Raw genomic sequence first — 15,435 nt, 5'->3', positions numbered from 1 at the left:
CCTTGGGAATGAGAATTTCGGCACCCAAATGTACAGCATTTCAAATCGTGCCGATGAAGGGTTCGTTCTATTTAAAAGACCCGGAGTTGCGTTTTCAAGGAGGAGAATGCATCCCATTTGCAAATGCGGAAACGCGAATAAGATACTTGGGCATATCTTTCACTCCGTGGTCGGGAATAGTCCTCGATGATCTCCGCGACGAGGTAAAGAAAGCCGTCAATAGGGTTAAGAGATTGGCCCTGAAACCACACCAGAAAATTAACCTGCTCTCCACTTATCTGGTCCCCCATTATCTTTACCGATTAATAACTGGAGTGGCACCGGTAAAGACACTAAGACTACGGAGGAGACCTTCGGGGGGCTGTTAAGAACATCTTGCATTTGCCCACATGTACGACCAACGGTCTGATATATGCGAGGAAATGCAATGGGGTACTAGGCTTCCCAAAGCTGGAAATTACATGCGTTAGCTCCAGTTTAAAGGCCGGGTTGCTATTTCTGAACAACCCCGACCCAGCTATCCAATGTCTCGCAAGGGCAACCGGTCTAGAAAATAAACTAAAAAACCAGGCCAAAGCATCGCGAATTAACTGGCCGATTGCCTCGCCCCAACTGGTCGACAAATGGAAAGCAGAAGCGAAAGAGCGAGAATTAAACCATTGGGGGGAGTGAACCGCTCAAGGGAAGGCTCTGCACAATTTTAAAGACGATGGAATTGGGAATGCCTGGCTCAATAATCCAACCCTACTAAAACCATCACGATATCTAACAGCTCTGCAGCTCCGAACAGACACCGCAGGGAACAGGGTTGTGATGAATCGGGCCACCCCTCTTATGGATACGAGCTGTCGGAAATGCCGAGCTGTCCCCGAGACGCTCGCGCACATCCTGGGCCACTGCACCATAACAAAGGCAGACCGTATCCGCCGCCATGATGAGATAATCGACCTTGTCATGTCTGAAATTCCCAAAAGGACCAGGATGCAGTGGTGCTAAAGGAGCCAAAAATTAAGCTAAACGGGGTAAATCTTAAACCGGATCTGGTAGTAAAGAGCCAGAGAAGGGTTTTTGGAAAGTTGGGCTGTTCGTTTTTTCAAAGAAATTATGCGCGCGTTTGTGTCGAATAGAGTTTATTTTAAACTTAACAAATGCCCTGTCACCGGCCGAACTAACTTTGGGTGACTAGTTACTTTGGATACAATGAATTGTAGCAGTGGTACGGTATGGCGCGATTACTGACTCGAATGGTAGTGGTCTGAGTCTGAAGTTGACTTTTTCGGATGCCGACTTTGCTGATTCTGCCGCTCTGCTCCGAGGCCCGCTTACTCGTCACCTCGGTGGTGACGCGATTTTTTGGCCATGGGCCCGTTTTCGGGGGAAGAAGCATCCCCATTCGTTGATTTGACTTGAGGGCGGAGGTTCTTCTGAAACAGCCCTCACCGGTGGAGGAGGAAGTCCCCACCTCAAGTCAATAAGGGAGAGTTCCCAAAATGCGCGATTTATGGGACCCCGGAGCAGCGCGACGAAGGCCTAAGTGGCCCATGTACGCCGTGCTAGCCAAGTGGCTAGCAGCTAATTTATTGCCCCTTGGCCGAGGTCCGGTGACGAAGACCAAGGGCTGGAAAAAATGTGCGTTTACTGTCTCTGGTTTTCGTCCGTTTGACGAAACCCAGAGACACGGTTATTGGGGTTGTAGCGCAACCCGAGCGTGCCTCGCGTCGTGCGGAAGAGGATTTACGACCCCTTGTCCGCCGCGTGTAGTGGGCCATAAGGCCCGCTGTGTCCGAATCCGGAACCCTCAAGTACCTCGCGGACGGTACACGGTATGAGGGTCGCACGGATTGACTTATGGCCACTTTTCCAATGCCATCAGCTCGAATCCTCAAGCGCCTCGCGTGCGGCAACTCAAGGATTAGCATTCTTCGTGATTAGTCGAAGGACGGACAAAAATCGGAAAAGGGCTTTGGTCACGCATGTGTATTTTTTGGGCGAAAGAGCATGCTCCGTGCAGCTGTAACATCCTCGCTTGCGTTACGGCCGGAAATGCGAGGATTCACGGTACTTTTGTCTGCGAGGGATCGAACATGCTCCCCCCGTTGAATGGCACTGTCATTCAATAGCGAAAGTATGCGCGATTTGAAATTATAATGGCAGGAACGGAATTGCCCGGTAAAATAAGCGCGAAGTAATCGAAACATAATATACTAGGACTATATATAGATATATACATATAAAAGAAAGAACACACACAAAAAAATAAACATAATGAAGTCAACGCGAATATGACTATATCGATAGTAACAAAAAATATACCTTACGCAAATTAACTATATAAAGAATAGAACGCGATAAGGTGACAGAATTAGGTCTCGATGGGAAGAGGCGCGAGTTTCTTAACATTACGTTTGCACAAGCCGTTTACTGTCTTAACGGTAACTGCGCGAATGATGTCATCTTGGCCCGGATGAACTTCCACGATGCGTCCGAGACTCCAATGGGATGGTGGAAGGTGATCGTCCTTCAAGATGACGATGGTTCCCTTGTTCATCTCGTGGGATCCTTTGGTCCATTTTGCGCGTACATTCAGGTGGTTTATGTATTCTTTGGACCACCTGATCCAGAAGTCGTGTTTCACCTTCTGGATGTGTTGCCATTTGGACAACCGATTGCTGGAGGTCTCGTTGAAATTGACCTCGGGTAAGCTTGTCATTGCGGAACCAATCAAAAAATGGCCGGGAGTGAGAGCTTGTGGATCGTTGGGATCGGACGAGAGTGGAGTCAACGGGCGGGAATTAAGGATTGCCTCGATTTCCGTTACAAATGTTGCGAATTGCTCGTAGGTGAAAAGTTCATCGCCGACTACGCGTTTCAGATGATGTTTGAATGACTTGACCGCAGCCTCCCAGAGCCCGCCGAAATGTGGCGACAAAGCTGGCATGAAGTGCCACGAGATCTCTTTGTCCTCAAGAAATCGACGAACTCTTTTATCCTCGCGCAGGACTCTGGAGAGCTCGGTCAAGTCATTATTGGCACCGACGAAATTGGTACCATTGTCGGAATATATGTTTTTGCATATTCCGCGGCGCGCGATAAAACGTTTCAATGCAGCGACGAAGGCTTCGGTGGTCATATCGCTAACCACCTCGAGGTGTATGGCCTTAGTGGAGAAACATATAAAAACGGCCACATAGACCTTTATTTTAGCGCGATTACGGAATTTGCGTTCCTTAATAAAAAATGGGCCGCAGTAATCCACCCCGATGTTGGTGAATGGTCGAGTTTCGGTGACTCTGTCTGCTGGTAAATTACCCATTGTGTATCTTGTCGTAGGTGGATTAACGCGGAAACACTTCACGCAATTTCGCAATATTTTGCGTGTTGTTTTTTCCATCGATCGGCCAATATTGTTGTCTGACATTGTACAATGTGGATGTCAGACCCGAATGATGATGTTCGATGTGTGCGTTATGAATGATGAGATTAGTGACGCTATTGTTTTTCGGCAAGAGTATCGGATGTTTCGTTTGGTATGAGAATTTGGAATTTTGGAGACGACCTCCGACGCGTAATATGCCTTTCTCATCGAGAAAGGGACTCAAACAAAGCAATTTGCTTTTGGATGGTAATTCGCTTCCAGTTTTCAGTGCGTGTATTTCCTCCGAAAATGAACGTTGTTGAATTAACGTGAGAATTCTTTCATTTGCGAGGTGTATTTCCTCTACCGAAAGTGGTCCGATACAGCGATTTCTATTTGTAAACCGTAGACAATAGGCGATTACCCTACGCAGACGCTTGATACAGGAAAATCTCTGTAAGATTTCATTGGCGTTTATGACGGACGAAGCAAAACAAGTGACTTTGCGTAATTCGGGAATTTCCTTGGGAGATTCAAAGCGCGATTCTGGCCAAACTGATTCGTCGAGTCCGAGCCAATCCGGACCGAATTGCCAAAAACTATTGTCGATTAATTCCTTGGCCGTGATACCGCGTGACAATAAATCCGCGGGATTATCGGAAGTGCGAACATGTCGCCAATTCTTTATGCGCGTTTTGCCTTGTATTTCCGCGACGCGATTCGCCACGAAAGTTTTCAAGGTGCTAGGTGATTTGGCTAACCAATGCAGAACGATAGTCGAATCGGTCCAGAACGTTGTTTTGGATATGGTGTGCGTGAGTGATTCCCGCACTGAGCAATATAATGTCGCGAGTAGGTTCGCTCCGCAGAGCTCAAGACGAGCTAGACTGATGGTTTTTAACGGCGCGACTCTAGATTTTGCGCAAAGCAGCTGCGTTTTGATTTTTCCGGACTGGTTGATGGTGCGAATGTAAATACTAGCTCCGTAAGCGCGTTCACTAGCATCGCAAAATCCATGTAATTCGATGCTTTTTACGGAGCGTTGCGTTATATGTCTGTTGAATTTGACCTTTTCCAATAATTTGAGATTGTTGCGATAGTTTTGCCACTCGTTTTGTACATTCATGGGCAGCGATTCGTCCCAGTCAATCTTTAATTGCCACAGGCGTTGCATGATAATTTTTGCTGTGACGGTTACTGGACCGAGAAGACCCAAGGGGTCAAATATTTTTGCGATAGTCGACAGAATTGCTCGTTTCGTAGGTGAGTTTGGCGAATTTATGTTGACTGAGTAGTGAATAGTGTCGTTGCGCGGATCCCAGGCTACTCCCAAAGTTTTGACGGTCGCGTCCCCGAAGAATTTTGGGTGTATCTGGTCGTCTGTAAGACCGGATAACAATTGTGGATCATTCGAGACCCACTGACGGATGTTTAGTTCCCCTTTGTTTAACAAAGTGATGATTTGATCGCGTAATTTGATGGCGTCGCGGTATGTGGCGGCACCGGTCAAGAGATCATCCACATAGATGTCCCTTTTAATGACTTCGGATGCCGCTTTATAATTTTGCGATTCATCGTCTGCGAGTTGCTGCAGACATCGTGTGGCTAGATAAGGCGCGGAAGACAGACCAAATGTGACTGTGTTTAGTTGAAAGGTTGAAATTTCGTTTTGCGCGTTTCGCCAAAGAATTCTTTGGTACGGTCTGTCTTCTTCTCGGACGAGAAATTGCCGGTACATTTTCTCGATATCGCCGGTAAGCACAAACGGATGCATTCGGAAGCGTAATAACAGACCGAAGATATCGTCCTGTATTGTAGGACCGGTCAAAAGCGCGTCATTAAGTGACACTCCCGAACTTGATTTTGCCGATCCATCGAATACAACTCGAACCTTTGTGGTTGAGCTGGAGGGTTTGATGACGGCGTGATGCGGTAGGTAGAATCCCTCTGAATTTGCAGGTGATTCTGTTTGAGTTAGATGTCCTAACTCTAGGTATTCGTTTAATACCTTCGCGTATTCCGCCTGCAATTCCGGATTGGTAACGAATCGCCTTTCGAGGGAATGAAATCGTTTCAATGCGCGCGTATAAGTTTCGCCTAGAATTGCCTTTTTCTCGTTAAAAGGGAGAGCGACGACATATCTCCCTGTTGCGGTACGTGAAACAGTGCGTTTAAAATGGGATTCACAGGCTTCCTCCTCCGGTGTGAGGTGAGAATGCTGTGGCCCTTCCTCGACTTCCCAAAATTTCTTTAGATCGAACTCGGCGTTGTTAAACAAGGTTGTGCGCGAATTTTTTCGGGAAGTGGTTGGTGCACTCCCCCCGATGATCCAACCAAACTGTGATTTTTGTAAAACTAGGTCAGAATCATTCCGAGTAGATAAATTAATTTGACCGATGCTGAAGCACGAGAGTGTCGGTCCCGTACCGATCAGCATGTCGACTGGTGCCGGTTTGTGGAAGTGAAGATCTGCCAATTTTATATTGTGTGGTATTTGTACCCTTGTGCGATCGATTTGACAATCGGGCAATTGGCCCGCGATTCGTGGTATCACAAAGAATTCCAATGTGCGGATGAAGTTATTTTGTCTCGAAGCTATCTTCGCCTTGACAAGCCGATTCGTTACCGTGTTTAACTCATTTAGCGCCTCGATCGTTACACTTTGTTCGCGCGTTGGTAATCTTAATTTTTTGACCAAACTTTCGGTGATAAAATTCGCGTTTGAACGGGTATCTAGCAAAGTTCTGCACTCGACAGGGTTTTTGTCTAGATCCATTGCGTTTACTATGGCTGTAGCCATTAAACCGTGAGTTGATCCGTCTCTAATTAGTGAGGTGATCTGATTATTTAATTGGTGTGTAACGTCGAAGCGCGTAGTAAGTCAGGATTCGTTGGTCTGTGTGGTTTCTGCGTTTGTTTCGGGATTTGACCGTTCGTGTTTACGCTCCCGATGCAGTCGCGTATTGTGCGGCGCGTTGCATTTTTTGCACCTGCCCCCGTAGCAGGTATCATGCGAATGACCCGGTTTCAGGCAATTTAGGCATAGCTTAGCCTTGCGTGCTAGTTCGATGCGTTTTTCAACCGATCCGTCTAAAAATGTTTTGCATTGGAAAGCCGCGTGATTTCCCGTCTTGCAGATATCACATGATGGTGATCGCTGCTCGGTTACGAAAACTTGCCGACGATTCGACATTGGCGACGACGGTGGAGACGGACGTTTATTGTGCCAGCGGTTATTGGCCTTGGCGCGATTATTATATTGCGGTTTAATGGGTGAGGAATATTGCGTCGGATTTATGTTCGATACTGATTCATAATCCTTACACTGATGCGATGACATGTGTAAAAATTTGAAAATGTCGTTAATTTTGGGCATTTGGGTATCGGCTAACGTGCGTTCCCACGTTTTCCTGGTATCCTTGCCCATGCGCGAAATGACGATGCTCGTAAGGAGATCGTTTGCAATATCCTCCCAACTTCGACCTAAGGCTTGTAGCGATCTTATGTGTAATTGCATGTAATTCACTAGATCTCGGATCGCCTCGGATGACTCGTTTGGCATCGCTGGTGTATCGCGTAAAAGTGCCGCGTGTCGAAGAACCAAAGCGCGTTTGTTGTCATATATTTCATTAAGATGTTCCCAAGCGGCTGCGTAGTTATCGTCACTAATCGTGAAGGCGCCTATCGCGGTTTCGGCCCTTCCGGATAAAGAAAGCTTCAAGTGTTATATGTCCGCGATTGATCCTTGGGTGATCTTTCGGACTTGTGTTGTTTTTGCACTGCGAGGTGCCCGCTAATCAACTACTGCTAAATCGAAGGACCACCTTCCTTGATCGGAAGGAAATGAACTAAGGGTGCAAGTATAGGTTTAAACCAAACTATATTTCGACTATGATGTTGCGAGAAAGCTGCTGGAAGGAGCTAAACCCGTCGAGGCTACAAACTAGATAACTAAGAAACTGTACTGCGCTAGTTTGACTTCCAGAGCGATCTGCTTGGGAGAACGCGCGTCAACAGAAATCTAAACTCCGTTCTCCCCACTATTCTAGTTTTTAACCCTGATTCGGGGGTTTGGTGGGAGGATCTAGGGGCTGGGTGCTTGAAGCAGGCCCAGGGCGCGCCAAGGCCACACACGCTTGGCGACCGAACCCTGGGTTTTCCCAAACATCTGCAAACTATACAAACTGCAATTTCAAGCACCCGGATGCGCTGAGCCTAAGGGGCGAACGGTTTCGAGTGTTTTATGACAAGGGATGCATTGACGGGACCCAGGCACGGACGGTAACATTGTTATCTAAGTGCCGATGACAGGCCCATCGCCGTAGCCAAACTACGAAAAGTCACGTACCGGGTCCGCTGGCAAATGTCAAGGCCCCTGCCATAAAACCGTCGCCCAACGCGAGCCCCTACATACCGCCCACCTTGAACTAATCGAGTTCAACTAAATAATACCGAAAATACCTAATAAAATTACCCAACAGAAATATGCAGAAATATATACATGAATATACAGACTTAGACCATAATAGCTAAGTTATGCGTATGACTAGATTTAAACAGTGGAAAGATATGCTAAGGGGAACAAACTACTAAAACAAAGAAGGCTAAAACTATATGATACAGAACACTTAAACAACTACTAAACGGAAGTGTCCTCAGCACTTGGTAACAAACAAATCTTGGTGGTGGGCCTTTTGAGGGTTCCGGTGGCGGTACGGATGGAAACCACGCGGACAATTCCATCTTGGCCAGGATGTACCTCTAGGATGCGCCCCAAGGCCCACTTCATGGGTGGCAGGTTGTCCTCCTTGATGAGGACCATTGCTCCGATCGTTGGAGCGTCAGGGGATCCAAGCCTCCATTTCTGGCGCTGTTGTAGGCCGTGGAGGTAATCCCGCTGCCACCGCTTCCAAAAATGCTGCGAGAGTTGCTGCATCAACTGAAATCTGTTAAGACGATTTTCCGGTATGTGGCCAAGGTCGGCCTGTGGAATGGCTGTCAACGCCTCTCCCACGAGGAAGTGGCCGGGCGTGAGAGGATTTAGATCGGCTGGATCGGAAGACAAAGGATGTAGTGGTCGGGAGTTGAGGCATGCTTCAATTTGTATTAGGATCGTATACAACTCCTCAAATGTAAGCTTCTGCTCACCTATGACGCGCTTCATATGCGTCTTTACTGATCTGACGCATCGCTCCCACAGTCCTCCAAAGTGTGGAGCACGGGGGGGAATGAAGCGCCATTCTATGTGCTGTTGAGCCAATTCTTCCGTAAGCCTATCGTTGTGCGAGCGTGAGGATAGCAGAATGCCGAGTTCCCGCAATTCATTACGCGCGCCAACAAAATTTGTGCCATTGTCGGAGTAGATGGCACGGCATTTACCACGGCGCGAAACGAACCGGTGGAAGCAATTCAAGAAAGCGTCGGTCGACAGATCTACAGCTAATTCAATGTGAACCGCCTTGGTCACCAGGCACACGAACAAACAAATGTAGGCCTTCCTGACCGTACGGGCGCGTCCGCGATCGACTAGAAGAAAGGGACCGGCGTAGTCTACTCCGCAGGTAGCAAAGGCGCGTGCCGGGGTGACGCGGTCGGCAGGTAAATTGCCCATTTGCGGCTGTGAACAATGAGGGTTTGATTTGAAACATTTTATGCAGCTCCTCAGGACCTTTCTAGTAACACGCCTACCGGAGATCAACCAATATTGTGAATGCAGGGACGCGAGGGTTTGTTGGCACCCGGCGTGCAACAAACGCAGGTGCTCGCGTCTTACTAATAAAACTGCCAATGCACCTGAGCTTGGAATTATGATCGGGTGCTTCTGAGAGTAGTCTAAGGGGGCGTTCTGGAGACGTCCGCCCACCCTAAGGATTCCGTGTTCATCAAGAAAGGGCCGCAGCGACAACAATGGACTATTTTTGTGCGGGGATCGTCCCGACTTCAATTCATGTAAGTCCGTGCCGAAAGCGTGATTCTGCGTGGTTTTGATGACTACGCGTTCAGCCGACTCAAGCTCAGCCACGCACAAGGGGCGCACTTGCATTTCCGCAGAATCCACGTTTGTTCGTTTAATTCGAGCATTGCCAATAAATCTAAGTATATAAGCTATGACTCGAATTAACTTGTTGTAATTAGAATACCGTGTGACTAAAGTCATTACTAGGGGATCGGGATTGACCGAGGAGGCTAATTGTACAATCCGTATCGGGCGTTCTTCCGGTACTTCAATTGCAGTCGACTTATGGTGAGGCCACTCCACGTCGTCGGCGGCTAGCCAACTTGGACCGTACCACCACAAGTCGCTACCCTTGAGGACCGACAGTGCCGTACCCCGAGATAGGAGATCTGCCGGGTTGTCAGCTGATGCTACGTGCGACCAACTGCTAACTGCCGTTAGTGTTTGGACTTCGGCGGCTCGGTTTGCGACGAAAGTTTTCCATCTACTCGGCCTATCCCTGATCCAAGCTAAAACTACCTGACTGTCGGTCCAATAATGTTCGCGAGCTGGCTGAGTATGCAACGATTCCCGTACCTTTGTCAATAATTGGGCCAATAAAACTGCACCGCACAGTTCTAGTCGCGGTAAACTAATCGTTTTCAAAGGGGCCACCCGTGACTTGGCACACAATAGCCGCGTGACCCACGATCCCCCTTCGGCTCTCGAACGCAGGTATACGGCAGCTCCATATGCCCGTTCTGAGGCATCTGAGAAACCGTGCAACTCTATGTCTCGTTGAGATGATAGCACTCGCCGAGGGACGCGTACGGAGGATAGCTCAGCCAGCTCAATTCTATATGACAGCCATTGGGAGTGAAGATCTTGGGGCAGACTTTCATCCCACCCTACTTTATTTAGCCACAAACCCTGCATGAAAAGCTTGGCCTTGACCGTTATTGGACCGATAAGTCCCAACGGGTCGAAGATTTGAGCCACTTCCGAAAGCACTTGACGTTTCGTTACCCGAAGAGTGTGTGTGTTGCTACCCGTGTAGCCTAGCTCGTCGTTGGACGCGTACCACAATAAGCCCAACGTTTTGGTCTCTCTATCAAGCGCCTTAAATTCTAAACGCTGTGTATCACCGCTATCGTGACTGATTACTTTTGGGTCATTGCTCGCCCACTTCCTCAACGGAAAGCCAGCTTGCGCTAAAACCCGCGTTAGAGAATCCCGCAGTTCGGCGGCTTCCTTGACGGTCTCACAGCCCGTCAGCAGGTCATCGACATAAAAATCCTTCAGGATTTTTTCGCTGGCAGAAGGATGCGATTGCGAGCAGTCCTTGCCTACCTGCTGCAAGGCGCGTGTGGCTAGATATGAAGCGGAGGCAGTGCCGTAGGTCACTGTATTGAGGGAGTATGCACGTATACTCTCGTCCTCACTAAAACGCCAAAGAATCTGTTGATATTTACGGTCTTCTGGTCGTACTAAAACTTGACGGTACATTTTTGCGATATCTGCCGAAAGTACTATTCTATGCTCTCTAAATCTAATTAATATGCTGAACAACTCGTCCTGTACCGGTCGTCCTATGAGTTGCGCGTCATTCAAGGAGATTCCCGTGGAGGTTTTCGCAGAACCATCAAAGACAACGCGAAGTTTGGTAGTCGTACTACTCTCCTTCATCACAGCATGATGTGGCAAATAGTAACTGTTTCCGACTCCACTTACATTTTCAACGTCTGATCTGCTCATGTGCCCTAGTTCGATGTACTCACGAAGGAACTCTCTGTATTGATTGCCGAAGTCGGGATTTCTTCTAAATTTCCTTTCTATATTAAGGAGTCGTTTCTCCGCTTGCGACCACGATTCGCCTAATTCTACTATTCTATCGTTAAATGGGAGAGCGACTACAAATCGTCCCTGTTCATCGCGGGTAGTATTGCGTTGGAAATGATCCTCACACGGGTCGCTATTTTTGATCGGACCGGGGTTGCCTATTTCCTCCACCTCCCAAAATCGCGCGATCGATTTTTCTAATTGATCGTTTGTTACCGCGTGGTAAGCACGAACTCGACTGTTCTGAGGTGTTGACCTTGGCCACTGCAAACTACCGCCTAAAACCCATCCGAGCCGTGTCTTTTGCCACACTAAATTACCCAGGCCAGTCTTTACCTGGCCAACACACAATAAATCCCAGAAGAGACCGGCACCTATCAATAGATCGACGCGGCCTGACTGGGAGAACTCGGGATCTGCCGGAAAGATTCCCGATGGTATCGGCACCTTGACACGGCTCAGAGGGATGTTCGGCATCTCTTCGGTGATGCTGTCTATCACCAAGCACGATAGATTAGCATGGAAGTTGCCCGAACTCGACGCTATTTCAAATGATGTTCTCGACTTGATCGGGTTCTGCGCTCGCCCCAAACCGCCGACCATTGTCTCGACGGACCGGCGAGGCAGTGCAATGCGCTCACAAAATGCCCGGCTGATGAAGTTGGCTTGTGAGCCCACGTCCAACAAAGCGCGGCATTTATGGCGTTGCCCTTGTTTGTCTAGTACAAAAACTACCGCGGTCGACAACACCGTGTAATCCGAAGGCGCGCTAGCCGATTTTGCGACGAATGATTGTGTCACATGGGAAGTGGAGGAAACCGCGTTGTCTGATACTAAGTTTGGTTCCTCGGTGGAGACATGCTCCCTATGCAACAGGGTGTGGTGCTTTGTGCCACACTTCCTACAATTACCGCGAGTACATGATCCGACACCATGTCCTAAACCTAAACAATTGAAACATGCCCGAGACCGTTTAACCGCGGCGTGCCTTTCCGGAAAAGACATGGCCAGGAACTTGGGGCAATTTTGCAGCGTGTGCTCAGTGTCACATAGCAGACATTGCTTTGGTCTGCTAGCGACATGAGATGCTGCCACGTAGGATTTTTGTCTGTTCTCGCGTGGCTTACTAATTATGTTGCGCTCGACCAAAACGTTGTTGCCTACTGAGCGGGTGGTTTCCTTTCGCGCGAGATGTTGTGATCGCTGTTCTAAGAATCGCGATAATTCCTTGAACGGAGGAATGTCGCGCGATTCCATCGCGCGTTTCTCCCACTCATCGCAAGACACGTTATCTAATTTTCGGGTTACGCAGGCACTGACGAAGGCTTCCAATACCTTCTCCGGTTTTAACAATTTATTGAGAGCGCTCAAATTGTTTACCGCCGTGTCTACTAGTTGGCCAAGTGCCTTGCCACTTGGTTTCCTAATGGGTTCTATGTCTAGCAGGGAATTTATGTGGTGCGCGATTAGACCCTTCGGATCATCGTATCGCTCCCTTAATCGAAACCACGCTAATTTATAATTCGCGGAGGAAATACTGAAGGATTCTATCGTTCTCGCTGCTGACCCTGACAATGCTGAGACCAAATAGTTAAACCTGTCTATGTCGTTCAACCCCTCAGCATCGTGAACTAATGAACAGAATGTGTCCCGAAACCGAATCCATTGACTAAAATCGCCGTCGAAAGTAGTCAATTTCAAAACCGGTAGGCGTGACGTGGGGTGTGCAACGGAAGGTGTCGGTGTATCACTATTTCTAATGGAGGAACTAGGACCTGCTTCACCGCGAGCTTGTATCAACCGATTTTCTGCCTTTGAAATGGCTCTAAAATACGCATCTTCGAATTTCTCGCGCTCTGCTAACTGCGGCTCTTGATCGGGAGTAGTTACGACGGCCGCTTCTATTCGCGATTGCACCGCATCGAACTTTTCATAAATGTTTTCATTGGCCCGAACGCGCTTCTCGAAGGCAACTACATCCGCGGACACGTCGGCTGACTCAACGAATTTCCGGAAGATTGTCAATTTTGCCTTTATGGCTCCGCGTTCATTTACTAATGATTTGAGGGAATCCATTTTGTATACGATCAAAAAACAAACTAAAACAAAAAGGAATGGACTCACGAATTAGACAGGAGTGGATCAACGTTGACAACCAGCCTCAGTGGATCCTTCCAGTGGATGCTCGTCGATGTCCTGGCAGCCACGATGCGTCCAGGGTGTATCACCGGCGATGCCTTCTCACTGCTGCAGGAACAATGGCGACTGCTGCCGAAACGTGATCCTCGGAGATCCAATATGCTGCAGTCCGAATGTCGTATGGTACGACGATGACTTCCAGCACCTCCGTCGCTGTCCTGGTCCAAGCCGATGGTTTCTACGTCCCTCGAAGCTGCACACTGGTTGCTTCTATCACGTCCAGGGGGGGGGGGGGTGGTGAACGTACAGTCACACACTGGCGCCTCACTGGATGTACAACTCAGAATGCAGGCCTTCGAAAGGGTTGGTAGACTGAAGCTGCTTCAAGATTCCTTGTCGTCGAAATCCTGAAGGACCAAACGTTTCTGCCCTCGAAGCTGCACACCGCTTGCCGCTATCACGTCCAGGGGGGTGGTGATTGTAGTCGTCACACACTGGCGCCTCACTGGATGTAAGTCGGTGGCCAAGGCTTCCAAAGACGCAGGTTCCTTGCTGATGTGGTGTTTCCAACTATATCGATCCGGCTCGAAGGACCAATGTTATATGTCCGCGATTGATCCTTGGGTGATCTTTCGGACTTGTGTTGTTTTTGCACTGCGAGGTGCCCGCTAATCAACTACTGCTAAATCGAAGGACCACCTTCCTTGATCGGAAGGAAATGAACTAAGGGTGCAAGTATAGGTTTAAACCAAACTATATTTCGACTATGATGTTGCGAGAAAGCTGCTGGAAGGAGCTAAACCCGTCGAGGCTACAAACTAGATAACTAAGAAACTGTACTGCGCTAGTTTGACTTCCAGAGCGATCTGCTTGGGAGAACGCGCGTCAACAGAAATCTAAACTCCGTTCTCCCCACTATTCTAGTTTTTAACCCTGATTCGGGGGTTTGGTGGGAGGATCTAGGGGCTGGGTGCTTGAAGCAGGCCCAGGGCGCGCCAAGGCCACACACGCTTGGCGACCGAACCCTGGGTTTTCCCAAACATCTGCAAACTATACAAACTGCAATTTCAAGCACCCGGATGCGCTGAGCCTAAGGGGCGAACGGTTTCGAGTGTTTTATGACAAGGGATGCATTGACGGGACCCAGGCACGGACGGTAACATTGTTATCTAAGTGCCGATGACAGGCCCATCGCCGTAGCCAAACTACGAAAAGTCACGTACCGGGTCCGCTGGCAAATGTCAAGGCCCCTGCCATAAAACCGTCGCCCAACGCGAGCCCCTACATCAAGTAATTCAACTTCTGTATGTTGCTGAGACCTTCGTGCGCGTGAATCATGGTCTGGAACGCATCTTTAAAGGTGATCCAGTTTTCAATGCGACCATCGAATTTTGGTAAATTTATTTTGGGTAGGTTTACTGGAAGCGAATTCGGTTTACTGAACGAGGATTCTGTTGGAATTGTATTTTGCGCGATACTGAGTCTTTCGAGTAGTTCAAGCGCGGAGGCGATCACATCGTCGTAGTGATCCGTGATTTCTTCGCGTTGTAATTCCAAATTTTCATGCTCGTCGGAAAGCATCATGAGGTCGTGTTGTTGCTCGTTGAATTTATTGAATAAGCCTTTCAGACGCTCGATTCTTTCGCGAAGCTTAATTCGTTCTTTCGCGGAGTCTTTGTAAAATTCTAGATAGTTAGATAATGTCGTAATCTGGCCTTTGAAATATCTACTTCTATGTTTCAATGCGCGAATTTCGTCAACTTGCACTTGAGCCATTTCGTGAAATCGAGACAGGAAGGAAGACGGAAAAAAAGGGAGTTGATTGATGCGCGATGTGACAAGCCTACCTTGTTGATGGCTTCTTTCGGTCCCTTTGTTCTGGCTTCCTTTCCTGGAGAATCAGCAGGCAGGATACTCGGCTCCTCAGATCGGTCGTTGATCCTCGTGGTTGGTCGTCCTTTCCCAAAAGGTGGCTTCACTGCGTAGGTGACCCCAATTTGGTTGTACGACTGCGCTGTGGCTTCCACGAAGATGTTGAACACCGTCAAATGTGACAGATCTCGTTCAATTTAATTGTTTGTCTCACCGCACTCCACTAGATCACTGATCCGGCTCGAAGGACCATGGAAAGTTGGGCTGTTCGTTTTTTCAAAGAAATTATGCGCGC

The 15,435-nt window shown here is 48.4% G+C and overlaps 4 protein-coding genes across 4 annotated transcripts; all 4 read right to left on the bottom strand.

Annotated features, from left to right (window-relative positions):
* Nucleotides 1-765: 765 nt before the first annotated feature.
* Nucleotides 766-6,131, bottom strand: LOC143364215 (uncharacterized). Its single transcript, XM_076804674.1, has 4 exons — nt 5,783-6,131; nt 4,055-5,320; nt 2,404-3,294; nt 766-992 (listed from the first exon to the last, which is right to left on the bottom strand). Exons 1-4 carry the CDS (start codon nt 6,129-6,131, stop codon nt 766-768), a joined length of 2,733 nt encoding a protein of 910 aa, XP_076660789.1.
* Nucleotides 6,132-6,236: 105 nt separating this feature from the next.
* Nucleotides 6,237-6,917, bottom strand: LOC143364214 (uncharacterized). Its single transcript, XM_076804673.1, has one exon. The coding sequence runs from the start codon at nt 6,915-6,917 to the stop codon at nt 6,237-6,239; it is 681 nt and encodes a 226-aa protein (XP_076660788.1).
* Nucleotides 6,918-7,994: 1,077 nt separating this feature from the next.
* On the bottom strand, nt 7,995-9,398 carry LOC143364213 (uncharacterized). Its single transcript, XM_076804672.1, has one exon. The coding sequence runs from the start codon at nt 9,396-9,398 to the stop codon at nt 7,995-7,997; it is 1,404 nt and encodes a 467-aa protein (XP_076660787.1).
* Nucleotides 9,399-10,078: 680 nt separating this feature from the next.
* Nucleotides 10,079-13,205, bottom strand: LOC143364212 (uncharacterized). The gene is made up of 2 exons (XM_076804671.1): nt 10,220-13,205; nt 10,079-10,146 (listed from the first exon to the last, which is right to left on the bottom strand). Exons 1-2 carry the CDS (start codon nt 13,203-13,205, stop codon nt 10,079-10,081), a joined length of 3,054 nt encoding a protein of 1,017 aa, XP_076660786.1.
* Between the last annotated feature and the right edge of the window lie 2,230 nt (nt 13,206-15,435).

This window comes from Halictus rubicundus, unplaced genomic scaffold, assembly GCF_050948215.1.
Source record: "Halictus rubicundus isolate RS-2024b unplaced genomic scaffold, iyHalRubi1_principal scaffold0338, whole genome shotgun sequence".
NCBI classification, from domain to species: Eukaryota; Metazoa; Arthropoda; class Insecta; order Hymenoptera; family Halictidae; genus Halictus; species Halictus rubicundus.
The sequence above is the reverse complement of the archived record's forward strand: the minus strand, read 5'-3'. Positions and strand labels throughout refer to the sequence as shown.

What these genes read in the sequence shown, in the direction of transcription:
- LOC143364215 (XM_076804674.1), bottom strand. Translation starts at nt 6,131, where the DNA reads ATGGATCTAGACAAAAACCCTGTCGAGTGCAGAACTTTGCTAGATACC. An exon ending in ACCAGTCGACATGCTGATCG is followed by an intron (nt 5,321 to 5,782) that starts GTACGGGACCGA and finishes TAACTCAAACAG; the next exon opens with AATCACCTGCAAATTCAGAG. An exon ending in TCGCGTCGCGGAAATACAAG is followed by an intron (nt 3,295 to 4,054) that starts GCAAAACGCGCA and finishes ATTTACCAGCAG; the next exon opens with ACAGAGTCACCGAAACTCGA.
- LOC143364214 (XM_076804673.1), bottom strand. Translation starts at nt 6,917, where the DNA reads ATGCCAAACGAGTCATCCGAGGCGATCCGAGATCTAGTGAATTACATG.
- LOC143364213 (XM_076804672.1), bottom strand. Translation starts at nt 9,398, where the DNA reads ATGCAAGTGCGCCCCTTGTGCGTGGCTGAGCTTGAGTCGGCTGAACGC.
- LOC143364212 (XM_076804671.1), bottom strand. Translation starts at nt 13,205, where the DNA reads ATGGATTCCCTCAAATCATTAGTAAATGAACGCGGAGCCATAAAGGCA. An exon ending in GGCCAAGCTTTTCATGCAGG is followed by an intron (nt 10,147 to 10,219) that starts GTTTGTGGCTAA and finishes GCTGTCATATAG; the next exon opens with AATTGAGCTGGCTGAGCTAT.